Below are 20,377 nucleotides of genomic sequence, written 5' to 3' on the forward strand. Positions count from 1 at the left end.
AATAACCATTTCGTATTCCAGAATTTAATTTATCGATATAAGTTATTCCCGAACGTATATATTACAAGAGGTGGGCGTTATCGCCAACAATCACTAATATTTTAAATGTATATGAGTTGCGTTGTTTGTGAGCAATTTAAGATCAGTTTGTTAAAAATTTGAATCGAGTCAAGCTTAGAAAATCTAAAGTTTATATTTTAGCTCTTTTGATAAATGAGCTCCGGTCAAGCTTCAAATAACGAGCTTAAATCTGTCCATAAACCTTGACGAGCCTACTATAGTACTATTCATATAACGTTTTATTTTATATGAAAAATGTGTATATATATAAACAAGCTTAAATCTGTCCATAAACCTTGACGAGCCTACTATAGTACTATTCATATAATATTTTATTTTATATGAAAAATTTATACATACATAATAATTAGTTTATCCTAAAAGTATGACAAAATTTTAAATAATGCATTATGTGAAATATATAAATAGTTATAAACATGGATAAGTAATATAATTATTTTTTTAAATAATAAACAAACCGAGTTGGATTTAAATAACATCAACTTTCACCAATTGGCCGATAACTTTCAGTTTGTATTACACCACTCTCAACTTTCAACTTATTAGCCGATAATACTCCCAAACTAATTGAACCCTAACCCAGTTAGTTTTTGTTGATGTGGCACTTGTGTGTGACGTTGCAGCTGATGTGGCATATGACTTGGCTTTTTTAAGACGTGGCATCTGGCTTCCCTTTTTGATGATGTGTCAACCGATATGCCACTGGTTTGATGACGTGACAGCTTATATCAGCAAGCAAACTGGGTTAGTATTGAGTTTGTTTTGAGGTGTTATCGGCTAATAAGTTGTTCAATGATAAACCGTGAATATCCCTTTAAAAAACTACTCCCAAGTTCCATTTCCAATTCGAGTTGTTGAATGATAAACGGACACAAGCTACAAACAAAACGAATGCGACTTTTTACACCATAACGTTAAACACCAACAGTACTCATGCAGACGTAATATATAAATTATTATATATATATAACACCCACATTTAATCCGAGGCTTAAAAAGTCCTATAACTTGACTGTCTTCTTTTGAAACTTCAAGGATCCCCCCACCTATATTCACACATAAATATTCTCCCCCCTCTTCAATCCTCCACCCAAAACACTCAATGCATCCACAACAAACACAAATTCACCCTTCAACCACTTCCATGGAGGAACAACATCAATTTGAACATCATGTTCTAAATCTGAATCCCCAACCAACGGATCATGATCTTGATCTTGATCATCACAGTCATAATGATGATCTAGATCAAGATCATGATGATGGTCGTGCTATTACAGATCTTGATCAAGATTTAGAAAACAAATTAAATTACGAAGCGGGCCCGGTTTATTGTACGGACAACAACCCGCCGGACTCGTATGCAATCTGCGAGACCAAAGTAGCTGAATGGCTAGACCGCAACACGTTCATGGAGCGCAAGGCTTCGGTGAAGTTCGCCTGCACAAAAAACCTAGACCCATGTCAAACCCGAGCTTCTCGACGCTCGGTCTCCATAAACCAGAAACCGAAGCTGTCGATAATCGGGTTCAGAAAAAAACCGGTTCATCAAACCGATGGGAGGTCAAAGCATAATGATAAGGTGGAAAACGTGAGGCTGTTTAGGAACCGGTCTGAACCGGGGAGGGACTACTGTTTGTTGATAACTGAACCGGTTTCTCCTAGGGTTTCGTGTGTTGGTCGGGTTGGTTCGGTGCGGGTTAAAGGTAGGAAGGCTGGGGTTTGGAGGAGTTTCAAGGCTGCTTTTTCGAACCTGGTTCAGACCAATAGAGTGGCAAAGATAGCGGCTTGATACCGGTCTGAACCGGTTTAGATGTTTTGCCGGTCGACGGTCAGGCGGCTGTATTATAATTATGGTTAAGATGTCAAATTATTTTTTTGGTCAAATTTCGTTATAGTTGAATTTACTTGTAATTATTATTATTATTATGGTGTCCAACTGTATGCTATCTCATTGTCCATGGCCTATAATTGAGACTGAAGAGATAGTCGTTTTGGACATTTTGTGACAACTATATACATAAATGATTTAAGAGAAAAATGTTCGGATAGTCCCTGTGGTTTCGCCTTTTTTCACCTATAGTCCCCAACTTTCTAAAACTACCTAAATAGTCCCCAAGTTTTCATTTTTTGTTCCCGGATAGTCCCTGGGTCTAACTTCAGTTACTTTTCTCTGTTAAAATGATGTGAAATGACACAAATACCCTTACCTTAAAAGGCCAAACCATAGGGACTATCCGGGCATTTTTCTCTAAAAGAAACAAAAATTAAAACCTTCACTCTCACTTTCAACATTCAGCCAAAACCCTCGTGATCTCTCTCTCTCTCTCTCGTTACAGGTCCGGTGACCAGAGCCGGAGGTGCCGGCCGAGCTCCGGCGCCATCTTTTATGGTTGTCGCACACCTCCACTCCTCCTTGAACACATCCATAGCTGCTCACATCCACACCGGATTAGAGATTGAAGAGAGAGAGGACTGTAGAGAGAGAAACAGCGAGGGAGAGAGAGATTAGGATGGAGAAGCAGCGCCTGGTCACCCCTCTATGGTGGTGCGATAGTGTGCAGACGACGGAGCCGTCACTCCGGTGACCAGAAACGCCGCTAAGGCGGCGGTGAAGATGATGAGACGATGAAGATGATGGTCGGTGACGGTGGTGTGCCGTCTTTTCGGTGAGCGGTAGACGACGGAGGCAGCCGTAGTTTCTCAGGTAAACACCAATACTTCGATGATTTTCCAATCGGTAGACAGAATTTGGTTTGGGTCACGTTTCGAATTTCGGCTTGGGTTCGAGTCTTGTTCAGTTTTGGTTCGAGTTTCGGTTTGTTTCGACTCACGCAGCTCGGTTCAGATTCGGATCGATTGGTTCAGATCCGGGTCAATCGAGTTCAATCGTCATAACCTTTTTTAAATGGAACAACAGCAACATAATCATCATCACTCATCATCATCAATCATCCTCAGAAAACACTGCCAGTCGAAATGGCAAGAGGAAAGTTACTCTAAGAAACCTCCTCATTCTCACCTGAGCCTCAATTCAATTGAGAGCATAACACAACATAACACCTCATCTCATCATTTAAGGCGGTTATAGGTACATGTCGAGGTCAACAAAAAAAAACAGTTTTTGACCCGAACAGAAACCGATCCTTTTCCACTTATCAGTTTGAGAACTACTCCCTTGAAACCGGTTAAGAGCCAGAACTAGTTTTGAACCGAACCGAGCCTTTTCCACTTGTAAAGAGGTAAATGAATAGGCTCAAATATGTTATCATCGGAGTTTACTGTCGAAATCCGCCATGGCTGAAATCACAGTAGCATGTATCAAATACATATTGTCCGAGTTGCCTAGCCAAGATACGGATCAGATCTGTAAATTCCGATTTTCCTCGAAATAATTTCCATCGTCATAGCCTTTTCAAATGAAACAACAGTAGCAGCAGCAGCATCAACATAACTAGAGAGAAGATGATGTCAGCGGCGATGGTGGAGGGTGGAGGGTGGAGGAGGGTGATGGTGGGTGGAGGTTGAAGATGAAGTGTGGTGGTGAGGTTTTATAAATAAAAATGAAAAAGATGCCCGGATAGTCCCTATGGTTTGGCCTTTTAAGGTTGGTATTTGTGTCATTTCACATCATTTTAACAGAGAAAAGTAACTGAAGTTAGACCCAGGGACTATCCGGGAACAAAAAATGAAAACTTGGGGGACTATTCAGGTAGTTTTAGAAAGTTTGGGACTATAGGTGAAAAAAGACGAAACCACAGGGACTATCCGGACATTTTTCTCATGATTTAATTACGAAATTTGTATTTTTTTTTTTTTTGCCGACACGTAATAGTTACAATACGTATATGAACGACAAGGTTTTAATAATTCTGTGTGTTCACATGTCCAATATTTGAGTCACGTATTTTTTTTAATAATGTTTTAAGTGATGTCACTTGTTATGTTATGTGAAGTAATTAAATCGGTACTATTCAAGTGTTGGATGAACATATAAGACATAAAAACTAGTATTAGGCTAGAGGGTATGGTGACATCCCATCTTTGGAGGACCATCCGCCACGTAGGCGTCACGTCATAGTCCTTCCAAGAATGGTCACTAGAGGGTATGAGAGGATGATCCTACCCCACAATTTCTTTTTTTTTAATTTCTATGCCCTATGTATAAGTATTGAAGCCTAATGTACAAGTCAAATAACACAAACAAACAATGAAACAAAGGGGGCCCACCTAGAGGACCGTCCTGAACGTCGAAGAATGGACGTTGAAGACGGAACGGGATGGAGGACGGTAGGGGCGAGATGGAGTCAACGTCAGCACCGGTGCCCGGTGGAGGACGGTACTCCATATCATGCAGCCTTAAGTTCAATATATTACATAAAAATGTTATTTGTATATGAGTGTGTCCCATCACTATAACAAATATGGTATTAGTTTCAAGCACTTTTTGTTTGTTTTCAAAAGCCATGTAATTAATTCTCTTTAGCACTTTTTGTTTGTTTTCAAAAGCTATGTATTTCTCTTTAATTGTTTATATGTATGAAAACATAGAGAAATTAATGTTAAATTTAAAAGGATACGGAATTTTAAATATTCATATAATTTTTTGACGTATATAAGACTATTTGGTATGGGGCACGTCCCCTGCCTGTTGACCTCCAGCTTCGGATCACCTCCCCACCTCCTCAGGCCTGTCATCGTCCCCAACGTCCTCCTGCAGCCGCTCTCGACGACCCTCAAATACACACATATAGTTCGACTCCCGGGTGTAGCAAAGGTGTGGGGACCAGGCAATGATGGTAAGTGCTTGTTAGCCAATGTTGGGCAAGTTCGAGCCTGAGCCGCCCCGGTTTTAATCCGGTCGTTACTCCAGCGAGGTGTCTCGTGTGGAGGCGGTACGGTTTCCGGGCGAACGCCGTTAGCCAAGTCTGACCACTCCCAGCGCGGACCCGGTTAAGACAACGTAAGTCTGGGACAGACTTGGTTAGGTCCCCGACTTGGGGATGTAAATACCTTAAGAAAGTTACCGTTCAAAAAAAAACATACATCATATATATATATATATAGGAGAAATATCTGTTAGGAACCACCCTTTATTGCGAGAACCAATTTGAACACAACCAAAAATATCTACAAAAGCACACCAATTTTTTTTTTATTTTTTTATTAAACTCGCTGATTTTCGTTAATAATTGTTTTTTAAATAATTTTTTTTGATACTAAAAGTAGCGATTTTAATTAAAAATTTATGTGTTTTTTAGATTTTTAAGGGTTTTTTTTTTTGGTGGAGGGGGGGGGGTTTAGTTTTTAGCATTTAGCTGGGGGGGGGGTGTTACGTTTTTTTAGGTTTTTGTTGGTGTAGTGAGTTTATTTTGTTGTATTCACATTGGTTCTCGTAGTTCTCAAAATAAAAGTGGTTCTTGCATGAACCATACCGTATATATATATATATATATAGGGGACCATCCCCCACACCTTTGTTCCATCCCCTTTAGACTCATCCGTACATCCGCTGACGTGGACGCCTACATGACAGATCATCCTTTAAGGACTATCCTCCTCCACACCCCATAGCCTAACTATAAACAGATATAAACATGCTAGGGGTGAGCATATAACCTAAATAACTGAACCGAGCCTTAACCGACTGTTCGGTTATCCTTTTTTTATAGTAACCGAAAAAATCGGTTCAGTTACGGTTAACAACTAATCCATAACCAGACCGATACTTTGGCCCAATGCATAATTTTGTGATTATATTTAGAGTAAACTGCTATTTTGGTCCCTGAGGTTTGGTCACTTTTGCCATTTTAGTCCAAAACTCAAACCTTTTAAATATGGGTCTCTGTGGTTTCACTTTTATTGACATTTTTGTCCAAAAATCAAATCACCTGGTATTTGGCTAATATAATTTGGTTATTTTGTTTTTTTCCTCATAGGTAAAATAATCAATATGAATTTATTATAGCATGTTATTAATTAAATTAAATATCCCTTTACCTTATAAAAACATATATATGTTCATCTTCTTCTCACACCTAAACCATAATCCCTAATTCCTTATCTTCTCCCCCTGCAACCGTTTGATCGACAATGGTGGTGTTGCGGTAGCATATGGCGGGGATGCACCATTATCCGCAACATGTGAGGAGAAGATTATTTATTTACAAAACCACTTGACTATCCGGACATTTTACTTTTTATTTATTTAATATTTCTACTTTGCGTGAAGGGCAGGGCAAACGATGACGGTTTGGAGTAGATGCTCCGCCTCCATCTCTATTCTCTCCTCACGAATCAACAAATTACCTCCAATTCAAAATCTCAGCAGAAGATTTTCTCCACAAATGTCAACCGCTACATCGCCGTTCCAAATCACTCACATAATAACGTTGACGACTCAACCTACCGAACCGGTCACTGTTGTTGCTGCACCTGGTGTTTTCGATGCCGATTTCAGGCTAGTATTACTATTACTTCTCAGCTCATGTCACATCCTGCTTTCAATTATCTCTCTTAATTGTATTTGATGATTTTTTATTCTCCCCATAACAGCATTGATACAATATAGAATGATGCCTTACATTTGACCCTAATTTATAACGTAGTATAAATTCGGTAGACTTAGCCAAGTTTTGTAAAGCTACATTTGATTAAATTGATGATTGACTAAATAAACACGTAAATTACTCAAGTAAAAAATCCACATCTTTTTAGGATGTAAGGGAAATAGTTTAAAATTGCTGAGATTGAAATCAACAATGGTGGTGTTGTCGATCAGACGGTTGCAGGGGGAGAAGATGATGGATTAGGGATTAGGGTTTGGATGTGGGGAGAAGACGAAGAAGATGAACATATATCTGCTTTTATAAGGTAAAATGGATATTTAATTTAATTAATATGATATAATAAATTCATATTGACCATTTTGCCCCTGAGGAAAAAGACAAAATAACCAGATTTTATTAGCCAAATATCAGATGATTTGATTTTTGTACCAAAATGACAATAAAAGTGAAACCATAAGCAGTATCGGATCCAGGGTCGGATTCCACTGGGTTCCTTTTGGTAGTTTTTCACTTAATTTTCATTATTTTTTCCCAAATCATACAAGGTTTACACTAATTTTTTCCATTTTCTTCGAATCGAATGGGTTCCTCGGAACCCATGTAACCATGCTAAATCCGCCCCTGATCATAAGGACCCAGATTTAAAAGGTTTGAGTTTTGAAGTAAAATGACAAAATTGACCAAACCTCAAGGACCAAAATGGCAGTTTACTCTTATATTTAGAGTTAAATGCCCGAATAGTCCTTGTGGTTTGGCATTTTTCACCTTTAGTTCCTAACTTTCTAAAATTACACCTATAGTCCCCAACTTTTTCAATTTCGTTCCCGGATAGTCCCTGGAGTGGATGTCAGTTAGTTTGTCCAGTTAAATGTGTTTAAAATGACTAAAGTACCATTACTAATTAAATCTAATAAATTAAAACACTAAAATAAATATTATTTTTATAGGCCCACCTTCATTACCCCAACCCACCCCCAATTACCTCTACTTTCATCAACTCATCTTCATCTTCTTCCCTGCATACTCTATAGAGAGAGAACACAAAAACTTACAGAGAAAAAGAGGATGCAGATAGAGAGACAAGAGAGCGATACAGAGAGGGAGAAAGAAACATAGCCAGCAAAGAGAGCGATAGCTAGAGGGAGAGAAGAGACAGTGGTTGTCCATGGTGGTTGTGGCCGGAATCAAAGTTGCAGGTTTTCCAGACGACGACGTGGGTCGCCGGACATCAGACCCGCTTCCGAAATCTAACTTGAATCTCTGTTTGTTGTGTTTCTTTTGCCCTAATTTTTCAGTTATCAAGGTTTTAGACCAATCTTTTTTTAGGATTTTAGAGAAACAGAGTGTGAAGATGAGTGTATTATGTATTTTTTTCATTAAAGCATAAAGTTGGGATAATCGTTCATATTCTATGAAGGGCCTAAAGTGTGACAACTCGTAACTTTGAGATAAAGGCCCATCTATTTCTCTTTTATAAATCAAATCTTACAGTTATTTGATGGATTAATTATATGCTCATTAAAATTCTAGTGCGTCAACGAATATTTGAAACCAAATCTTTATCGTATTATACCGATCCGAACCGTTTGAACCAAATCATATATCTCGCTTGCCAACCCAACCTACTCACGCAACCCGAAACCTTAGAGGGTCAAAAGATAGCATGGATACTGTACACGACATTGTTGATGCATTGTGGGTATAAATATATTTATATTATAATAATAATAGTAATAATTAAATAAATCAACATAATACTTAGTCATAATTATTGGTTACAAATTTGAAGATTTAGTTTTGGCTGTGGAACGTACTGTTCGAAACCCAAACCCCCCAGCCCACCCAGCCTGATCTCGGCCCACACATTCGAATTCCTTCACCGACTCTTCTTGTTCAGCGATTATTTTGCATGGTTTGCATATATATATATACACACATAATGATCTCTACCTCTACGCAAACCCTACCTGCCGCCTCACCTGAACCGCTCCTCCTCGCCCGAAACACTACGTCGAACCAACCACTACCTTCTTCTCCGGCGAGTTCACCGGCGAACACCGGTAAGATTTCTCTCTCTCTCTCGTCCGTAGATTTAGTAATAGACTTGTTGCGGTTTCGGTTTCGAGACGTGGTTCGTGATCACGGTTAGATTTTTCATGTGTTTGTGTGTATGTGGTGCTATATATATGTGTCTATATGAAACTGTGTGGAACTATAGATACATGGTTATATATATAAACAACAAAGGGTTGGAAGATTATGAAACTAATGTACAGAATGCTATGCTTATAGGTATATATATTCATGCGAACATGTTTAATGAATGTAGATCTGCATGTATGTGCGTAAATACGTAAGCGTAGTATGAACGGGCACTGTTACACTTAACCGGTGGTAGAATTCGTGAAGGTGCTAGGTTGGATGTGGTATGTACGAACTTGCCGAATTAATGATATGTATGAATTGTTGGTTCGGCCCCGTTTTAAAGCCATAAGAAAGCCCGTAGTTGGATCCGTGCAACCTGTGTTAATGGTGATCATGAAACCAAGATGTAGGATTAACATGATGACTTTGATAATATAATACATCTGGCGTATACTAGTCGATTGCTTAATATAATACATCTGGTACATACTGAATCGACTGCTCAAGATTTAATAATAATTGTATTGAATGATAGATAAATGATTTCCTAAGATGTGATTGGACCGAACCCTTTATCTTTCTTGTGATGTCATGCTATAAAAGGACCAAACAAGGGGTCCAATGGGGGGACGGCTACATGTGGTAAAAGAGTGTCATCTCATTTAAAAAAATTGCTTTAATGTCACACACACCAAAGAATTAATTAATGACTTGCACATGGATACTGTTGTGTTTTTTTTTGATGGCCTTGTTTTTATGGTCAAATCATATGTGAGCCTTAGAATTCGGTCCAGTAAGAGGGAAGTAAGTGGCCGGACATTAGAAACCATGTAATGTACTTTAAATTGATTTAGGATAATAATAGGAATGTGCATGTGACTATTGAGGTGGTGCTAATCATTTAGTGGACCGATCAGGGGCCCAATGGGCGGCCTGGTTATTTCTAATGTTGATGAAAAAGGAACTAAACATCAACTATGTAATGCTATAATGTATGTGTAAATTGCTTATCATGACCAACTGTTACTATTGTATGAGGAGGTGTATGTTACTTGGGTTATATGTGACGTCTTCTGTGCTACATGACTAGATGTAATACTTGTGTGCGAACCTGACTAGATGTAATAACTATTATAGGACGCGATTGATCAAAAGTTATTTTAGCAAGTAGACTATCTGCCGAGCAAATCAAGGTGAGTTCACTGCACTTTTCTCAAGCATGTGTCCCGGTGGTTTGGGACAACTGGTAAACATTTGGAAGGGAAAATTGGGTAAACAACTTAATCGGTTTTGGTTTTTGCCTGGAGGGCAATGGGGGTGATTAGTTGATAGCGCTATTAGGTGGGAAACCTCACACCGGGCCGTAAGGACGGACGTGAACTAATTATCTGGATAGGGCTATGGTTGTTAGAGGCACACTCCTCGGATACATATGGGCACTCTCCCTAGGGTATCTAACGAAGGCAACATAGCAATCAGTCGTAAGGGGTACCCACTCCCCGGATACACTTGGGCACACTCCCTAAGGTGTCTAACATAAGCAACATCGTAACGTAATATTGACTCGCATTAACTTACATCTGGTAACTCGACGCGATAACAAAACCTTGAACTCACCAGCGTAGTCTGACACACTTGCTTACATGCTTGTAGGTGATTACTGAAGGAACTTGGGGAGCTTGCTGTCTGATGCTGCTGGAGTGGTTATGGTCATAATAAACAGTTGTCTTGATTTGCTTTTGATACATTTACACACTTATCCGTTTATGCTTCCGCTCAGTATTTTGGTTTTGGTTTAACTTTCAAACAATACATTTTATTGATTTGGTATTTACTTATAACTTGTGTTTGATATGATTGGTGGCTCTTTGTTGGATCGTTGCACCTCCAATAGGGACATGCCCTAGGTGGTTATTTGGGGGTGTGACAGTTTGGTATCAGAGCCACTGGTTATAGAGAACTCGGTTTTAAAATGTTTTCATAAAACCAGACTATAACCGAATTGATCCAAACGATGACCATGACACTCAGCTTCAGACTGCAAGGTTCGTTCCTCCTTAGCTTATGCTTATATGTTTAGTAAACGTAACTATATGTATAGCATGCACAATACGACAGGGTAGACATCATGACACATTGATAGTGTAACATAACACTTACATCTAGTAAATTCTCATCTTGTTGGTAGTGCTTAATTTGTGTTGATTGGAGTGGGAGAAACTTCGAACATAAGTTAAGAAGCATTGAGAGGAGCATGCAAACCGCCTTATTATCATGGGTGCACACATAATAATAACGCGTGGTGCATGCAAATCCCAATGAGGCTTAACGAGTGTAAGAGGGGTTCTTCCCTGTTTGTGTACGAACATAGTAGTTAATCGCCCTTAACGTGATAACACTGAATACTTTTCTCGTTCTCGACTTCTAAATTCGTTCCCTTCTCCTATTAAAGAAACATGAGTGGACGAGGACACGGTCGTGGTAGCATCAACATGACTCAGGCTGAGTTAACCAACCTGATAAACACACGTGTGGCTGAGGCTCTGGCAGCCTACCAAGCTGCGCACCCAAACAACCAGCCTGTCTGTACGTTCAAAATGTTTATGGATTGCAAGCCACAGACCTTCAGCGGAACGGAAGGGGCTGTGGGACTTATAAGGTGGTTCGAGAAAGCTGAGTCAGTGTTTGCTATGTGCAACTGTCCTGTGGGGGACCGCGTGAAGTATGCAACAGGCACGCTTGAGGATGGTGCCTTGACCTGGTGGAATGCCCAGGTCCAACTGCTAGGTATTGAGGCGGCGAACGCCACTACGTGGGATGATTTTAAAGAACTGATGAGAGAGGAATACTGTCCTCGAGATGAAATAGCGAAGTTAGAGAATGAGTACTATCATCTGACAATGGTGGGGTCAGAAATCGAGGCGTATGTGAAGCGATCGTATGAGTTAGCTGATTTGTGTCCGAACTTGTCCCGACCCATGCCTCGAAGAATCGAGTTGTTTATTAAGGGGTTACCTCCACGGGTGAAGGGTTTAGTTACAGCAGCGAACCTCAATAATCTAACCCAGATCGTCAGACTGGCACATAAAATCGTTGACCAGGAGGTGGAGAGCGACTCACTGCCACCACGTATTTCTAAAGCTACTACTGCCGCCACCGCCGCCACTACTCCTGTCACTGATAGTAAACGCAAGTGGGGTAATATGGACAAAGCGTCCAACTCGGTTCAGCCCCAAAAGAAGACAGACACTGGCAGTACTCGCAGTTTTAGCCAGTCACCCTCAGTGAATCAAGGTCAGAGGTCTTATGCAGGAAAGAAGCCTCAGTGTGGCAAGTGCGGCTATCATCACTTCGGGCAGTGTGGACGAACATGTAACAGGTGTGGTAAAGCAGGCCACGAAGCCAAAGATTGTAGAGTCCCACAGCCCGGACATCAGCAACAACAGAACCAGCAACAGCAGCAAGAGCAAGGCAACAGGGGATGCTTTCAGTGTGGTGCGGAAGACCATTTCAAAAGAGACTGCCCCCAGCTGAATCAGAATCAGAACAACAACAACCAAGGAAATGGGAACAACAATGGGGGTAACAACGACGACAATGGTGCTAGGGGACGTGTCTTCGTGATCGGTCAGGGTGAGTTTCTACTTGACGACTTTTAGGTTACTGTTTTAATTTATTCGAGTGCCGATACTAGTTTCGAGTCTTTAAAAGTAAGTCAAATGTTTAATCGTACCTCAACACTTTTGAACACCAAGTACATAGTAGAGCTAGCAAACGGTAAAAGTCTAGGGTTGCAATCTTGTTCTTGTGGATCAGACCTTTTCTATCGACCTCACTCCTATCGTCCTGCGGAATTTCGGGACGAAATTCCAAATCAACGGGGGAAGGATGTGACACCCCAGGAAAACCAGAAAAAAAAAAAACCACGCAACCCAGTCAGCTTCCTCTGAGACTACGTGCTAAATTTCGGGACGAAATTTCTTTCAAGTTGGGAATGATGTGACAACTCGTAACTTTGAGATAAAGGCCCATCTATTTCTCTTTTATAAATCAAATCTTACAGTTATTTGATGGATTAATTATATGCTCATTAAAATTCTAGTGCGTCAACGAATATTTGAAACCAAATCTTTATCGTATTATACCGATCCGAACCGTTTGAACCAAATCATATATCTCGCTTGCCAACCCAACCTACTCACGCAACCCGAAACCTTAGAGGGTCAAAAGATAGCATGGATACTGTACACGACATTGTTGATGCATTGTGGGTATAAATATATTTATATTATAATAATAATAGTAATAATTAAATAAATCAACATAATACTTAGTCATAATTATTATATAACCCTACAAAAAGTAACTTGAGTTGTCTCTCTAAAATGAAAAGTTGTGACTTTTGAAAAACACACATACATACCCTTTGCTTAATTATTATATTATATATACTTACAAGGGTTGCATCTCTAAAATGAAAAGTTGTGACTTTTAAAAAATCACACATACATACCCCTTTGCTTATAATTATTATATTACATACTTATAAGGGTTGCATCTCTGAAATGAAAAGTTGTGACTTTTAAAAAACCACACATACATACCCCTTACTTAATTATTATATTATATACTTACAAGGGTTGCATGCACCCTTTTGTTTAAAACATATACCCATTTATTACACCACCCTTTTATTTAAAACACATACCCCTTAAACATATCCCCTTTTCTTTAAAACACATAACTCTTTGTTTTCATCCACCCTTTTATTTAAAACACACCCCTTTATTACACTCACCCTTTTGTTTATTATCATACTAAAGCAACAAAGAGGCATTAACGAAACATAACGACAGTTCAGAAAAATCAAATTGAACGCCACATCATCGTAGTCTCTTTTAATACTTAATAATACCGAGTACCGACTCGCCCAATTCTACAATATTCCAAAATAATTCCATTGCTTACTCTTCAATCTCAATTAACCTTACACCATTTACGATCACATCAAAGGTAATATTAAAAAATTTTATGTTCAGTGAATTCAATCATATGTTTTCACCATGATTTTTGTTTTTTTTCCTTCTTTAGTTGGGACTATGATATACTAAGATTACTAATACAATTTCAAATTCACATGTGTCTGCAATAACAGCGAAAACTATGAATTTCATTACTGTCTATGATAATGATATACGGAGATACTATACATATATACAATTACCAACTTAGGGTTTGTACCCATTCATTAAAAGTCACGTCGGTATTATACGTATACTAACTAAATGGAATGAACATCACAAGATCTTCTATGTGTGGGTGGTGGTCGCAACTTTTCCCCAACGAAGAGAACCCAGAATTCGATTCCCCCTCTACACTTATTTCGCTATTTTTTTCTTTCTTTTTTCTCTTCTTGCCACATGAATTAAATAACTTCTTCCCTTATGAATGTTCCATTGTTTCATTGGATTGATAGCACCGCTTGACTTTAAAAGAATAACACCGTTTCGTATCTGTAGATTACATGAATTAATCAATCCATTTATTTACCCACTTTCCAACCTAATAAAAATTCAACCGCCACCATCTTAATTTTCACCGTAATTCTAGACTATTTGTAACCGTTTTACAAAATCTTTACTATCACCATTTTTAACTTTTACGCAAGACATTCCTTTGATTTTATTCCATTTATACCTTTGTAAATTTGAATTTCTTGACGAATTATCAACAATCTATCATTTGCTTTTCATTTTCCGTATTTATATACCAATTGCGATTTTACTTAATTTGCCATTTTAGTGAAACTATGTGATCATTCTACTTTGTGCAAAGAATATCATAATAATAATTAAATTCAAATGAATCAAATGTTTTTAATTAGACATTTCGTCTGTTTCTGTGTGGTTTTTTTTATCATTATTGATAAAAGATTATGTTATTTATTTGCAGTAATGATTTTAAGATATAGATACTTGGAAAAGATTGAACCTTTTTTTTACCCACAATCAAATCAAAGTGTTGACGGTGATGAATTAGTTTGAATGTGTGTGTGTTTGTGTAAATTCGTGAAGACATTCGATATTCAATTTGCCAAACTGACTACAAATTACCTCTCCTATATGTGTTGTTTGCAAATTGTTTTTTTTAACAGAATTTTTTGAATTGAAAAGTCAAAATAGAAATTTCTTGCCCTTCTCATTCAATTTGCCAAACTGACTACAAATTACCTCTCCTATATGTGTTGTTCGCAAATTGTTTTTTTTTAACAGAATTTTTTGAATTGAAAAGTCAAAATAGAAATTTCTTTATTGTTTTGAACGCAATAGTCAACAGGAGTAGCAAAGTTTGAATGATACAACATATTTACAAAACAATTTTGTAGATTATGTATGGTTTTGATTAAGATTTAGCCAACACATGTTCACATATTGCACAATAGAGCATTAGCCGATCATGTATGCATATCATCAAAGTAAACCGAACACGTTATCAACATCCCGCCGCAACGCGCGGGTTAGCGTTAACTCGTTTGTATACAAAATTATAAAGGTTTATCATAAAGTTCATGAATAAGTTATGTCTGATTTGTAATGCAATGTGATTAGCTTGCTATGATGTATATTTGTGAGCAGATTGGGAAAACATCTATAAGTTAATTTTGCAAGCTACGATAAAGTTTGTAGTTTCAGTATCAAAAAAAAAAAAAAAAAAAAAATAGCATCCTTTGCTTTCTTCAAGGTACAATCTTTGGTTATCTTAATTACTTTTTAGTTGTGAGTTTTTTATAAACTAATTTCATTTAAGAAATTAACGCGAAGAAGTTGCTAAAGGTTTCGGCATACCAGTTCAATACAGTGCCCTAATCATGTTATAGAGGAAAGACGAATACAAAACTTGAGGGGTGTGTCTGGGTTAAAGTATCGGGTGATTGTGGTGGAATCCGCAGCGCAACGCGCGCTTTGAAGATTTAGTTTTGGCTGTACTGTTCGAAACCCAAACCCCCCAGCCCACCCAGCCTGATCTCGGCCCACACATTCGAATTCCTTCACCGACTCTTCTTGTTCAGCGATTATTTTGCATGGTTTGCATATATATATATACACACATAATGATCTCTACCTCTACGCAAACCCTACCTGCCGCCTCACCTGAACCGCTCCTCCTCGCCCGAAACACTACGTCGAACCAACCACTACCTTCTTCTCCGGCGAGTTCACCGGCGAACACCGGTAAGATTTCTCTCTCTCTCTCGTCCGTAGATTTAGTAATAGACTTGTTGCGGTTTCGGTTTCGAGACGTGGTTCGTGATCACGGTTAGATTTTTCATGTGTTTGTGTGTATGTGGTGCTATATATATGTGTCTATATGAAACTGTGTGGAACTATAGATACATGGTTATATATATAAACAACAAAGGGTTGGAAGATTATGAAACTAATGTACAGAATGCTATGCTTATAGGTATATATATTCATGCGAACATGTTTAATGAATGTAGATCTGCATGTATGTGCGTAAATACGTAAGCGTAGTATGAACGGGCACTGTTACACTTAACCGGTGGTAGAATTCGTGAAGGTGCTAGGTTGGATGTGGTATGTACGAACTTGCCGAATTAATGATATGTATGAATTGTTGGTTCGGCCCCGTTTTAAAGCCATAAGAAAGCCCGTAGTTGGATCCGTGCAACCTGTGTTAATGGTGATCATGAAACCAAGATGTAGGATTAACATGATGACTTTGATAATATAATACATCTGGCGTATACTAGTCGATTGCTTAATATAATACATCTGGTACATACTGAATCGACTGCTCAAGATTTAATAATAATTGTATTGAATGATAGATAAATGATTTCCTAAGATGTGATTGGACCGAACCCTTTATCTTTCTTGTGATGTCATGCTATAAAAGGACCAAACAAGGGGTCCAATGGGGGGACGGCTACATGTGGTAAAAGAGTGTCATCTCATTTAAAAAAATTGCTTTAATGTCACACACACCAAAGAATTAATTAATGACTTGCACATGGATACTGTTGTGTTTTTTTTTGATGGCCTTGTTTTTATGGTCAAATCATATGTGAGCCTTAGAATTCGGTCCAGTAAGAGGGAAGTAAGTGGCCGGACATTAGAAACCATGTAATGTACTTTAAATTGATTTAGGATAATAATAGGAATGTGCATGTGACTATTGAGGTGGTGCTAATCATTTAGTGGACCGATCAGGGGCCCAATGGGCGGCCTGGTTATTTCTAATGTTGATGAAAAAGGAACTAAACATCAACTATGTAATGCTATAATGTATGTGTAAATTGCTTATCATGACCAACTGTTACTATTGTATGAGGAGGTGTATGTTACTTGGGTTATATGTGACGTCTTCTGTGCTACATGACTAGATGTAATACTTGTGTGCGAACCTGACTAGATGTAATAACTATTATAGGACGCGATTGATCAAAAGTTATTTTAGCAAGTAGACTATCTGCCGAGCAAATCAAGGTGAGTTCACTGCACTTTTCTCAAGCATGCGTCCCGGTGGTTTGGGACAACTGGTAAACATTTGGAAGGGAAAATTGGGTAAACAACTTAATCGGTTTTGGTTTTTGCCTGGAGGGCAATGGGGGTGATTAGTTGATAGCGCTATTAGGTGGGAAACCTCACACCGGGCCGTAAGGACGGACGTGAACTAATTATCTGGATAGGGCTATGGTTGTTAGAGGCACACTCCTCGGATACATATGGGCACTCTCCCTAGGGTATCTAACGAAGGCAACATAGCAATCAGTCGTAAGGGGTACCCACTCCCCGGATACACTTGGGCACACTCCCTAAGGTGTCTAACATAAGCAACATCGTAACGTAATATTGACTCGCATTAACTTACATCTGGTAACTCGACGCGATAACAAAACCTTGAACTCACCAGCGTAGTCTGACACACTTGCTTACATGCTTGTAGGTGATTACTGAAGGAACTTGGGGAGCTTGCTGTCTGATGCTGCTGGAGTGGTTATGGTCATAATAAACAGTTGTCTTGATTTGCTTTTGATACATTTACACACTTATCCGTTTATGCTTCCGCTCAGTATTTTGGTTTTGGTTTAACTTTCAAACAATACATTTTATTGATTTGGTATTTACTTATAACTTGTGTTTGATATGATTGGTGGCTCTTTGTTGGATCGTTGCACCTCCAATAGGGACATGCCCTAGGTGGTTATTTGGGGGTGTGACATAAAGTCTACCAACATCTGGAACATTGGATCAAAATATCAAATCTTGATCAGTACAAGACTTTTCAAGATCTTAAGTCGGTACTTAATACGTTTAGCACATGTATGCAGATTCACATCTGATATTATGCATTATTATGTGAATTCAAATGTAAACATGGATATCAGAATGGAAATATGGATTTATTTAGGATGCAAAACAAATCAGAAACCCATGGTCATTCACTCATTCACATATTAACCTTCTACAGAAGCTAAGATAGGCCGGAAACATCCACATTTGGTAATATTTCATGTAGTTTAGTTATTGTTCTAGCACATGAAGAGTTTTATATCCGATTTAGTGTTGATTTGGTTATTCCGATTTGGTTACAAGTGAAGGATTGAAGGCTTGTTTCAATTTGTTTGAGATCTGTTGAACATGATTAATGGTGGTGGTTGTGAAGACGATTTGCTGGTGATGATGGCGGCTGTGCTGGTTTTGACAGTGATGGTGGTGGTGGCGACTGAGAGGTGATGGAAATTGTGGAGGTGCTGGTGGATGTGGTGATGGTTTTTCAAATGAGAGAGAGAAAGTAAAGAGAGAAAGGGAGAGAGTAGAGCGAGAGTTATGTGGCTGGTATTATATATAGTACTTAATTAATTCGTTTTGTTTTACTTAAGGGCATTATAGTCATTTTACATCAACTTAACTGATAAAACTAACCTCCATCTACACCAGGGACTATTCGGGAACGAAAATTGAAAAGTTGGGGTCTATAGAGGTAATTTTAGAAAGTTAGGGATTAAAGGTGAAAAAAGGCCAAACCACATGGACTATCCAGGCATTTAACTCCTTATATTTATATCTAGTCCAAGTTTTTAAGAACCCCATTGTTATTAGACCCAAGTTAGGGGCTGTTTGTTTGCATCTTATTAGCCTCTTATTAGTCTCATGTCTGACTGAGTCAGATATCAGCTTGTTTGTTTCATACCTCTTAAAACTTCCCAGCCTCTTATTATAGTCTGACCGAGTCATACATGTGGAGTAGTCTGACCAAACTCTGAATGATACTTGTGACAATTGTGCCCTAACAAAAAAAAAAAAAACCCATCTTCTTCCACAGCCCATTCCTCTCCTCTCCTCTCATCCACAAATCCCCGCCACTGTCACCTCCTCTGCTCCTCCACATAGCCACCGTCTCCTCCTCCACTGCTCCTCCACAGCGCCACTGTTACCTCCTCCTCTGCTCCTCCACATCGCCACCGTCTCCTCCTCCTTCTCCGGTCTCTCTTTCCCTCCGACTCTTCCCTCTCTTCTCGTTCCCGTTCTCGTCCTCTCCCTCTGATTGTTTTCAGGTGGTTGCTATGGAGAGTACAAGGAAGGTGTTTTTAGAGAGAGAAGCAGAGAGTGAAGATGGGTTGTAAGAATGTTGATGACTTGATGGTGATGAGGTTCGATGTCTATGGTATTAGAGAGAGAAGCAGAGAGTGAAGATGGGGAAGTGTGAGAGACAGATTGTAATCGATCAATTATTTTCTTCAATTGTTTGCTGCTACTTTTATCAAATAGGTACATGTTCTTATCAATTAGATTGTAAGCAATGATAGAAGAAATGGAACGAATTTGGTGTAATCTGGATCGAATTTAGAGAGAGAACAACTTTTGTTTTAAAGCCTGGGTATTTTGTTTTGTTCAGGGATAAAAATGTCATTTTACTCATCATTCAGATGTGCAACAAAACAACGTTTTATTGGTTCAGCACTTACTGGTTCAGACCCTCTTATCCATTCAGACCTCTTATTCATTCAGCACTTATTGGTTCAGATGTTGCCAAACAACCCCTTAGTAGGCCCATTTTACATTAATAAAAAACAAATGTCAAATGTAGGGGCCATTACACTAATTATAAAACAAATGAAAGTGAAAAACAATTCAAACCCTATCCTAGATCATAATACGTATCGTCATTCTGGTTCTCCCGCTCAAAAACGACAACATTCCAACTTTCCCGCTCTGCTAATACGATCTCGGTTCTACTGGACGCTGCTTCTCTGCTCGACGTCGGTTCTCTCTGTAAGTCCATGTTCTATTATGTTTCGTTCCATTTTGTGTACCCCAAAACAAACTTCATAACTTAAAGTGAAAGTTGATTTAGAAATCTGTACATTTTGTAGTAACTACTAACTAGAAACTAAATAGAAATCTGTACATTTTGTAGTAACTACTAACTAGAAACTAAATGAGTTGTAAAATAGGGTGAGATTTAAAAATAAATTTTGTTGATTTAAAAATCTATACATATAGTTGTAAAAGGGTGCGAGACTTTATTGTTGATTTAAAAATCTATACATATGT

The 20,377-nt window shown here is 38.6% G+C and overlaps 1 protein-coding gene and 2 long non-coding RNA genes across 3 annotated transcripts; all 3 read left to right on the plus strand.

The window, feature by feature from the left end:
- Positions 1 to 1,094: 1,094 nt before the first annotated feature.
- Positions 1,095 to 2,132, plus strand: LOC118481199. The gene has a single exon (XM_035976516.1). The coding sequence runs from the start codon at positions 1,184 to 1,186 to the stop codon at positions 1,871 to 1,873; it is 690 nt and encodes a 229-aa protein (XP_035832409.1). The 5' UTR covers positions 1,095 to 1,183; the 3' UTR covers positions 1,874 to 2,132.
- A 5,243-nt stretch (positions 2,133 to 7,375) lies between these two features.
- On the plus strand, positions 7,376 to 10,637 carry LOC110872329. The gene is made up of 3 exons (XR_002554384.2): positions 7,376 to 8,710; positions 9,933 to 9,988; positions 10,449 to 10,637. It is a non-coding gene; the product is annotated as an uncharacterized LOC110872329 (long non-coding RNA).
- A 5,088-nt stretch (positions 10,638 to 15,725) lies between these two features.
- LOC118481200 lies at positions 15,726 to 17,946 on the plus strand. The gene is made up of 3 exons (XR_004864818.1): positions 15,726 to 16,027; positions 17,250 to 17,305; positions 17,766 to 17,946. It is a non-coding gene; the product is annotated as an uncharacterized LOC118481200 (long non-coding RNA).
- Positions 17,947 to 20,377: the final 2,431 nt, after the last annotated feature.

The sequence above is a fragment of the Helianthus annuus genome, chromosome 8 (assembly GCF_002127325.2).
Source record: "Helianthus annuus cultivar XRQ/B chromosome 8, HanXRQr2.0-SUNRISE, whole genome shotgun sequence".
Classification (NCBI taxonomy): Eukaryota; Viridiplantae; Streptophyta; class Magnoliopsida; order Asterales; family Asteraceae; genus Helianthus; species Helianthus annuus.